General features: G+C 35.7%; 1 protein-coding gene across 2 annotated transcripts in view; it reads right to left on the bottom strand.

Annotated features, from left to right (window-relative positions):
• The window catches only part of taok2b (TAO kinase 2b), a 36189-nt gene extending 27711 nt beyond the window's left edge, over positions 1 to 8478 (bottom strand). The window contains exons 1-7 of one of the 2 annotated variants that reach the window (XM_015046965.1): positions 7898 to 8478; positions 3710 to 3850; positions 2683 to 2754; positions 1650 to 1751; positions 1085 to 1130; positions 906 to 1002; positions 623 to 736 (exon numbers count right to left, since the gene is read on the bottom strand). In XM_015046965.1, coding sequence (XP_014902451.1) covers positions 623 to 736; positions 906 to 1002; positions 1085 to 1130; positions 1650 to 1751; positions 2683 to 2754; positions 3710 to 3841 — 563 coding nt within the window. In that variant the 5' untranslated portion in view covers positions 3842 to 3850; positions 7898 to 8478. The remainder of the gene's footprint in view (positions 1 to 622; positions 737 to 905; positions 1003 to 1084; positions 1131 to 1649; positions 1752 to 2682; positions 2755 to 3709; positions 3851 to 7897) is intronic. The other variant, XM_015046966.1, reaches the window with a different exon arrangement.
• Positions 8479 to 10659: the final 2181 nt, after the last annotated feature.

The raw sequence follows: 10659 nt of genomic DNA, 5'->3' as shown, positions 1-10659 counted from the left end.
CTAGTGTAAATGTCTTAGTACATATGAAATAAGACAAAACTAACTCAAAGGTAACGTATTAGCAATATGAACAAGCTTATTAGAGTCAAGGAATGGTGTGTAGTTGCATTTCAGACATTGAATGTTTATTTTGTTATTTAAAAGAGAACTTGATTTGTTTATTTGCATTTTTAATCAATTTCTAAAATTGCATAAAAAAGTTTAAATAAAAACATGCAGAATGTGACCATTTTTATTTGATTAATCGATTAATCATCAGGATCATGAGCAAAATGAATAATCAAAATTAATTGTCATTTGCAGCCTTACCAGCTTTTTGCACTGGTGCAAGTTTCCGACTGCAGGTTAGACTCAGTTTATCCCTGATACCAACCAAAAGTATGTAAACTTCTGAATTCAAAGAAAGTTGTTTAAAACATTTTCTTGCCACATTTTCTGGCATTTGGTGAACTGAAATAACTTTGGTAACTTTAACTGATGTAAAACAAGAGAAGTTTGCGTCTTTTTATTCTGTATACATAAACAGAATTAGTTGGTTATTTCAATGATTGATTAATCACGACTAATCGTTTCAATCCTAGTGTGTATGAAACATTTAATAAATGCGCCGTGGTTGTTTTACCAGTAAGGTGTTCCCACGAAGGAGTTGGCCGGAGCAACAATAGAAGCAGAGCCGAAGTCTCCCAGTTTGACCTGACCCGGTTCTGTTAGCAAGATGTTTCCTGCTTTCACGTCCCTGACAGGCAGAAAGCATCAGATGGAAGAAAAACAGAAACACAGAGGAAGAGATGAGATGTCGCTGCAGCATAAACAGTGTTGCATAAGCTTTGTTATCAGAACCGCTTTGCCTCTCGTCAGAAGCGTGGGCGCGGAGAGCGGGGCGGCTGAAGAGAAGCGAGGTTCACCTGTGAATCATGTTGTGAGAGTGAAGGTAGACCAGTCCCTGCAAAGCACCGTGGGTAATGGCACCTATTTCCACCTCTTGGAGGGGTTTCTTGTGGACTGTGGAGAGAAATTTTACATTTGCATAAACGACAGACTGAAAACGCAGCGAAATCTCGATAAATGTTTTGTTCCCTTGTACCTTCTAGCAGGTCGGAGGCTGAACCCAAACAGTACTCCATCACCAGCTGGAAAAGAGCAAACAGGAAGAGCGTTGTTGTTTGGACACATCCAACCACACAGTGGCCATTTTGTTTTGCTCCAGCGCTGAAGTAAAGCTGCAGAAATCTAGCTACTTATCAATGTTTTATTGCTTTTTAACCTTATTAGCTTTTCCAAATATGCCAAAGGTTTTCAGCGAATCGTCTCTGGGAATAAAAGTTTTATTAAGCCCAGAAGGAACCAGGAGCTAAACCTGAAATCTAATCTCACTTCCTGCCGTTTCAGGAAGTTGTGGAGCCGAGTCGGATTAGTCAAACACAGACGCTGCGATGACTACGACATGCAAACAGCCGCAGAAGTGCAACAATGAAGTGACATTACTGAAATAAATACTGGAGGTTTAGAGTTCCTGCTTTTTTAGTCAGAGAACATTTGCAAATTTTAGAGTGATTTAATATCAGATGGTGAGAAAAGTTGTTTTTTTTAAATTCAGTGTTTGTAAATGTGTTGCATTTGCTGGAGCTGCAGGTGCAGCGCAGCCTCACCCAGGCGGTGTGCTCCCTCAGGTAGCAGCCTCGGTACTCCACCGTGTTCGGGTGGCGCAGCTTCTGGAGGAACTTCACTTCCTTGATGATGTCCTGCCATTTCTGGGGCAGAAACAGAACCACCGTCACCGACCAGCTGACTCAGCCACGGGTCGAACAGTAAAACTCAAACACTTTTCAGGCATTTTCAGAACCACACTTTGAGACAGAAACAATGCAAATACACTAAAAAAAAATAAAAGAGTTTTAATTCACTTATGTGAAATCATTTTTAACAGTACTGCATTCTACAGGAGAGACAAGATAAACTAATACTTAACAAAACATTTTGTTTTAAAAAGTCTCTCTATAAACCTGACTAGTCAAAGAAATAAAAACACTAATTTAATAAAAAATATAAAATAATAATGAAAATCCTTACATCTGAATTAAGTTTATTAGTGTATAAAATATAAACTAAGCTTTATTTTGATTAACAGTCTGAAGGCACCACAATCCACTGACTGTTTAAAAAATACATTTATTTTTAGGAAAATATTTGGTTCATTTTCTTAGAAATTGGTTTTAATCTTTTATTTATTTTTATTCGTTACAATTGCTTTTGTTTTTTGCCCTTTGAGACCTAAAGATATAAAGAGTATTATAAATAAAATACATGTTCATTATTAATAGTAACAATTATACACAGATCAATAAATCATTGAGCAATTACAAATAATAAATATGCATTACACTGAAACAATCTAAACTAATCCTGGGTAAATGAAACTCCTGCTCAAATTAAATGCTTAAACACAAAATACAAAGAAAGCTAAAATAAATCTCTGCAAGAATTAAGTTTTCCTGCATTTAGCTAATAAAATAACTTTACTAATTCTAAATGAAGTAAAACAAAAAAAGTTTAATCTAATGCTTTTAATCAGATGTTAGACTGAACTTTATTACTAAACTATGAAGTTTGAATATCAAGAACTTTGAAGGATTTTATCCAGAAATGAAAACGCCTGATTTAAATGATTTTTTTGTCTCGTACCTCATTGGACTGTTTGCCGCTGTAGGACATCTTCTTGATGGCCACCACCTCATTGGTGCGGATGTCGTGGGCCTGGAGTGGGGAGGAGGAATGAGTTTCAGGTTTAGCTCAAATGAAGGTTTGATTTCTGTAAAGAAAACTATGATTCGTCTTCAGTTCATAAAACTGGACATGTCAAAGTAAACAGGATTACATCAACCTGCCTTCACCTTCCATCTTTAGGAGGATAATGTTGTTTACAGAGATTTTATAGGTCATTTTATTTACTGTTTCTGTTTTGTTTATTTATTCTGGATATTGGTTCGCCTTATTAAAAAAAGAGCCGCAAATTTTCAATGTACCAACTGGAAAAATATAGAACAAAATCTACTTTCTGATCAGTAAATTAAGGGTTTTGGTCACTTATTCATAAATAAAGGCAGATTTAGGTAAATTTGTATCATTTATGAATTAACTAAATTAAACCGAATATGTTGGCAACGACACATTTTCACAAGCCAACGTTGCGGTGCTGTAACTCCGCGATACTTTGCACTATCTGAGACATTCCAGCGGTTTCTGAAAGGGGAGGCGAGTCCCAGGAAATATTTGGTTATTACGGTAACTTCACTCCCGCCATTACAGGAAGCAGGTTTTTCTTCATTTTAATTTGATAAAACACTCTTAACAGACTGTAAGTTGTAAATAACTGCTAGATATTAAAAGTTAAGGTTGTTTTGGAGAAATTGGCCAAATAATTTACTCACAGGACATTTAAAGAACTTCATACAGAGATTTGAGACTTGAAGGGTTAAACTGCAAGCTATCATAGCAATGCAGCCCTCATATTGAAATCTTTTCGCACATTCTTTGGATTGGTTTATTTTAAAAAAATAGGGCAACCTGCAGCAAACACAGCGTTTCATCTGACTCAGATTTTAAACAGATTCTTTAGTGAATAAACATCAGAGCGTCTTTCATGTGACAGATTTGGCACAGACAGACACAGGAGACATCAAGACATCCAAACACACAGCAGCAAACTCACAAAGTAGACGGCGCCGAAGCTCCCATGGCCGATCTCCCTGAGGTCGGTGAAGAGCTTCTCGGGGTCCTCCCTGCAGAACAGCTCCGCCACCTCCGGGTCCTTCAGGCTCCCGGCCCGCACACTCGACGGCATGGCCAGCGCCTGGCGGGGAGCGCAGGACACACGCAGCGTGAGCGTCTGCTGTTTGAACGACTACTGACACCTCTGATGGAAACACGGCTTACAAAATAATTTAAAAAGGTCTGGTACAGGTTTAAACGGAGCAAAACATGGAAAACTGAAACAGTTAAAGCTTAAGAAATTAACTTAGTAATAAACAATCATATGATGAATTAAAATGACTTCTGATCTGAAGGGCAATTTTATTCATAAAGACATGATTCATTTTATTCATGCTTTCGGTTGTGTGTAATCCTGCTGAAATAAGCAACAAATCAATTAATCGCATCAAAAATTAAAACAAGCTCAATCATTTCCATTTGCATGATTACCGTTTTTCTCTTTCTACCAAAAACTGGAGGATAAAAATCTTCGGTCTCAACTAGCCAATTTTACTGAAAGACAGTTCTGTTTACAAAGATTTTATAATTCATCTTATTTGTTGTTTTTTTAATTCATATTGGGTATTTAAAATCTCTTCCATTTCCAGCGTTAAATGTTCATTAGAATTTAAAATTAATTGATCTGAATGCCATTATTATTACCTGAAAATGGTCTCAAAAAAAAAAAAAAAAAAAAACAATATTATCATTTATCACAATAATTTCTGGGACAAGTTAAGACCCAGTCACAACTATTTGCTGGTTTGTGTCGGTAAATCACATAAAATTACATTAAAATTAACTGAAATCTGTTGCTGTAAAGCGATAAAATGTGGGAAAAGTGAAGGAGAATTAATACTTCGAGAATAAAACTGAAACTGAGATAAAATGCAGCAGTAAAGTATGTAGACAAAGCCTTTCCTTGCTGAATTCTGATTAGGATAAAACTGTACAACTGGAGGCAAAGCAGTTAGGCCACAAGATTTCCCTGAACCAAATGAAACTGTAACCAACAACCACTCTGTAAAGGTAACCAAAGGTTAAAGCGGCACAGTTCACCACATTTAAATTACCACTGATAACTTATTATCCTCATAGGATAAGGCATAATAAACCATAAACGGTTTTATTGTAATGCCACCAACTCCTTAAACGTTTTATTAAAGCCGACAGATAAGTTTTAAAACATGTTACTGGTTTAATTTGAATCTACATTTATTTTGTAACTATTTATTCTGAGAGCCTAGATAACAGCATTTAGTTTCAGTCACTGTTCCCAACTTTATATTATATTTTGTAACTTGGCAAAAGAAAAACGTTGTTAGAAAAGGTTACAGTTTCAGACTTATTTATAAAATAACAAATATGATATTTAATCAAAAATATTTTAAAAGGTCATAAATGCAGAGATTAGATGTGCAAAATGTATCAAATAATTGCTATCCTCAAATCCTGACTGGTCTGATGAAACATGGCAGGCTATCATATTATCAGTTATTAATACCAATAATCAGTTGGTATTAATCTTCATCTGTGCAAAAACATTCACACCCCTGATGCTTTCAGTCGATTTACAACCACAGACTCACACTCACAAAATGATGTGAGTCCATCATTTTCTATGATGGACTCACAAACTGTTTAGAAATTTTTAAAACATCTGATAAGTGTGGCATGCTATTTTTAATCCAACACTTTGTTGCGGCACCATGTGCTAACACCATGCTATGCTAGCACCTTTGCACATTCTTAGCAGCTTAGAACAGCTTCAGCTCAGTCAAACTGGATGAAAAGCATCTATTAACAGACATTTTCTCCACTGGACTTTGACTAGGAAATTCTAACGCATAAATATTCTTTGATGTGAAGCACTTTACTGTAGCTCTGACTTTATGTAAGCAAGTGTTTTGCTGCATCCAACAGATTTCCTTCTGGTTCATTTAGCTTCATCCACATTCCCATCTTCCCAACAACAACAACAACAAAAGCATTCCCACAGCATGATGCTTCCTCCACCACATGTCATTGATGGAAATGTCTGTTCACATAAAATCCAATGAAATACATTGAAGTTTGGGGTAGCAACAATGCTACTTCACATATTAAAAGCAGCCAATCCAGGAGCTGCGTTTACTTTCCTTGGTGCCGATTGGCTGAATCACCAAAACTGGAGCTAAGGAAGTCTGTAGAGGTTAGCTTCTGCAGACTAACGCCAGAAAATGTCTTATGTCCATTGGAATAAAGAGACGGAGTAGAGTAGACAAAAATTGTACTCAAGTAAAAGTAAAAAGTAGCCATTCAAGAAATTACTCAAAAAAAAAAAGGAAAAAATATTTGCTAAAAAGTCTTCTCAGGTACTGAGTAACTGATCAAATTATCAATCATTTAATATTTAAAAATTACATAATCAAATTTAGGGACAAAAATGACGATAATTCCTATAACTAACAACCCCTCCTCCCCCCAACAAAATCTGGCAAAAGAACATTTTTCCAAATCAGTTTTTTTTTTCTCAATAAAAAACTTATGAAACTTTTACAAAAACTGCAGGTGTGTGTCCGTCTGGTGAATTTTTGGTTAAAACATGTTTGTTTTTCATTCAGTGGGTAGAAAATTCAGAAATTTTACTACCCAACTCTGAATTTATTGCGAATGATATAATGGTCTCAGCATTGATAAATATATATCATGCAGTTGCAGTTGGATAATCCTATTGGAAAATCATGCAATCCTCCCTTTTTCGCGTGCTGTGTAGTTCTAACGCTTCGTGCGGTTTTAGCATCTTGGACGCTGCTATGACAGAAGTGAGCATCTACTGAAATGAGACGCCATCAGACAGGCTGATTATTACGTTAGCATGGCAAAGGTGGAGTATAATTACAATAATTATTAATTCTGTGAGTCCATTTCTGCTTTATTCCAACAGGACAATAGCTCTAAAGCCCAGGGGCTTTGAATGCAAACTTCAAAACGAAGCCACATCAGATGCTATTCTGTGGTTGTTCTGTTGCCGTCAAAGAGGAACTACTTGGTTCCCTTTAGAAACAAGAACCTGTTTAAATATTGCAACCAAAGCCGGGCCGTCTTGATCTGTTTTTTAAGAGCCTGGTGGCAGGCAACACAAAAAGAGATGAGTTATGTTGCACTGATGTGGTTTCTGTAAAGGCTTATTTTTTATATTTCTAGCTTCATGTAAAACGTGGGTGGGCTTAATAAAAACAAGATCACAAAAAGAAAGAAAGAAATTAATTGAGTGATAAATTAAAATGAGCGGAATAATTTTCATTTGGATAATAGTCATTCAAGAGATGCTAATATCAATATCAAACCCAGTCCTGTTTTCCCTGTCTAAATTCAAAAATCCAATTTAAATTATTGTTGCATCAGTTGTTTTGCTTGTTTATTTTGGGTATTACAATATGTTCCAGTTCCAGTTAAATTAGACATTAAAGTTTTTAACCTTAGGTGGATATACTTACATTAAAGTCATTTTTATTCCAACTATGTTAGTTGAAAATGGCGTCAAAATTACAATATTATCGTAAAGCACAATAATTTGTTCTTGTGACAAGCCTACACACTAGTAGGCTTGTGTCAAGCAGTGAATCAATTAATCAAATGATAGATAAAAACAAACTCAATAATTTCCATTTGCATGATTTATCGTTTTTCTTTCTACCAAAAACTGGATGATAAAAGTCTTCAGTTTGGTGCTTCAGTCTCAATTAGCCCTTTTTTGAAGGATAATTTTGTTTACCGAGATTTTATAATTCGTTTTATTTGTTTCTGTTGTTTTGTTTATGTATTTCGGATATTTAAAATGTCTTCCAGCTACAGCATTAAATGTTAATTAGAATTCAAAGTTTATTAATATTTTAGAATACATTATTGCATACTTTCATATTCTTTGAAAATGGTGTCAAAACAATATTATCGTTTATTTCAATAATTTCTAGGACAATTTATCGTCTAGCAAAATTTGTTTTCGTGACACGCCAAATATGGTTGCAAAAAAAGGGTGTAAAATATTGTTTCAACTGTAAATATCCTAAGAAGTGTCCGTTCTTAACATTCAATAGATGATGATTCAGAGAGGCAACGACTGTTTTGTTTTACAGCAGTTTAAATGATTTATATCAAGTCTTACCGTGGCTTTTGGGATCCACTGTAGCTAGCCCTAGAGCTAGCTGACTGGCCTGGCAGGAAAATCTTGGTTTCTCCCTCCCCTGTCCTCCCGTCTCCTCCTCAGCTCTGGTGTCTATTCAACACGAACAGCCCACATTCCGTCTGCCCGTCGCGGTTGTAGCTAAACCCCCGGCCATCCCGGTGCTCCCAGCAGCTTTCTGCTACTTGACATGAGTGGAGCCAGCTGACTGCCGCCTGCCAGCTAACCCACGAGCGCAGCTGCCCTGCCGGAGAAAATGGGGAGAAAAATCAGGGCCAAGGCTCCGGGGCTGCTGTTAGCACCGCGGCTAACCGAATAACGTCAACGGCCAGAGCTGATAGAGGACGTCGTTCAGCGGGAGACCGGCTCATTAAAATCCGCCACTCCGCTCCCTACTCCGATTCGCAGTGACATTTTAGCTAACGCTGTCGGTGAGCTGCCTCTCCGCTCCGTTTTATCCCCATTTTCGCTCGGCTCTCATCCGTTTTTTTGTTCAGGACTTCATGATGGCGGAGCGGGGCGGGAGCCGAGAGGAAACCGGAAGTGCTCTTCTTCTAGGGTTGAGAAGCAGGCGAGTGTCCAATAACAGTATCCCCATGTGGCCGAGGCGAAATCATCAAAACACCACGAAAATATGAGATCATTCAGCAAAAAAAGTATTAAAAATATTACATTAATTTAATTTATTAATTCTAACCATTATTTCTAAATCTAGCACGTCATATTTTGTATTATTATACTTTTATTAACATAGTTAATAAAAGTAAATTAAATAAAATTATATAACAAACTAATTATTAGTTTATTATTAATTTACAGAGTTGCACAGTAACTAGTTTTTTTTAAACAATATTTGTATTGAGTTTTGCATATATGAAACATAGAAAACATACAAACGCTGAACATTCCCATTCACAATTAACAATAAGAGTATAAAATAAAATATTTAGCTAAAAAAAAAGTAGTATAAATAACAATGAAAACCATATTAAAAATAAAGGGGTAAAAAGTACACATGGCTAAATACGCATAAAAATATACAAATAAAGTAAAGGTTCAATCATCCATCTATCATGCCTAAATAAGGCATCACTGTCTTGTTAATAAATATAAGTTATATGAATTAATATTAATATTATTAGGTGTTTCTTTTATTTTGTTCCACTGCACTAATTCATTTCAGCTTGGTTACTTTCCAACAATTGCATGAAGGCATCCCAAATTTCCTTAAATTTACTGGTCTTTGCTCTGACCCCATATCTTAATTTCTCCAAAGTGATTTTCTGAGTACAATTATTGGGTACTCTACCCACCTCTGAATATGTTCTTTTTTTATTATAATAATTATATAATTAATTCTAATTAAATAATGACATTATAACTATATAACATAGTTAATTTAAATGTAATTAACATAAATTATTGTAAACTAACCATTTTAAATGAAAACATGCATACAGTGGGGTTTTTTGATATGGGCGGTTGCCCAGGGCTGCATCAGAAGGGGCGTGGCACCCAAGAACTAGAAAATTAATAATTAATAATTAATATATCTTATCTGCCAGTTGTTCCCAGAACAAGTTGTTTGCATGTGTAGTGGCGTAAGTTTCCCTTAGAAACTACATTACTGTATTTGTTTCAAGTATGTTCAAGTGTTGTACATTTGTACATTTCAGTGAGTTTAAAGTTCTTAACATTGTAAAACTATTTAAAAAAATCAACTTCATTTCTTTAGCAAAAACCACTAGGAGAGCCAAAGTGCTTTACATTAAAACAGAAATGCGTAAGAAACGTACAAACATCCGAAGCGCACAAACAACGTACATCATCATCGTGAAAACCAAAAACAGATATTTAATTTTGAGAAGAACTAAAAATCATCAATCCACATCAAAAACGTTGGTCAAAGTTATATTTATTATGGTTTAAAAGCACTTCTGGATTTTTAGCCTTGAATTAAAGGAACTCAGTGTTTCAGTTGTTTTGCAGTTTTCTGGAACTTTGTTCCAGATTTGTGGTGGATAGAAGCTGAATTCTGCTTCTACATGTTTGGTTCTGTGGACAAATGGCCTGGATGGCACATAATTCATTTAAATAATATAACAAAATATAGCTACGCTGCTCCTGATGTTTCCATCCATCTGTTTTCCAAAACCTGTATTTTGGATAAACAGATTATTACGTAACCGATGCCCAGAAGGAATAAAGACGCTATACCGTGATGCTGTTGCATAATGCAAAACGTAACAATTTATTAATTTCCTTTAAATGACTCTTTGGATTACCTTTGTGATTAGTTAGGGGGATTTAAAGGTAATTCCTGTCGTGCTGACAGACGCTGAGTTTTCCCATCTGTCAGACTGATTTGATGGGAAATTATCTCAGCGCAATAACACATATGACTTCTCTGGATTAGAGCTTGTTTATGTAATCCACAAGGTGTAATCTGCATGTTTTTCCATTTTGGCAGACAGGATATGCAGGATATGCACACAGAACATGCGTGTCCCAGATTACCTCCACCAAAAAAGCCAAGCAGATTCCAACATTTTTTAGATTATAAGTTTTTTTTAAAGTGATTTAACTTTATCCACCCAATAATATGATTCTGTCTGACCTGTCACTGCTTCCTTATTCCAATTCCTCATTTTTATTATAATAAACAAAACAAACTGGGTGGAGTAACAGCATTCATATGTGATCTGACTGTAATAAATTCTGTTTCTCACACTATGCATCAGTTT

Source organism: Poecilia latipinna, unplaced genomic scaffold (genome assembly GCF_001443285.1).
Source record: "Poecilia latipinna isolate Pla-1442-1.1 unplaced genomic scaffold, P_latipinna-1.0 Scaffold801, whole genome shotgun sequence".
Taxonomy (NCBI): domain Eukaryota; kingdom Metazoa; phylum Chordata; class Actinopteri; order Cyprinodontiformes; family Poeciliidae; genus Poecilia; species Poecilia latipinna.
The sequence above is the reverse complement of the archived record's forward strand: the minus strand, read 5'-3'. Positions and strand labels throughout refer to the sequence as shown.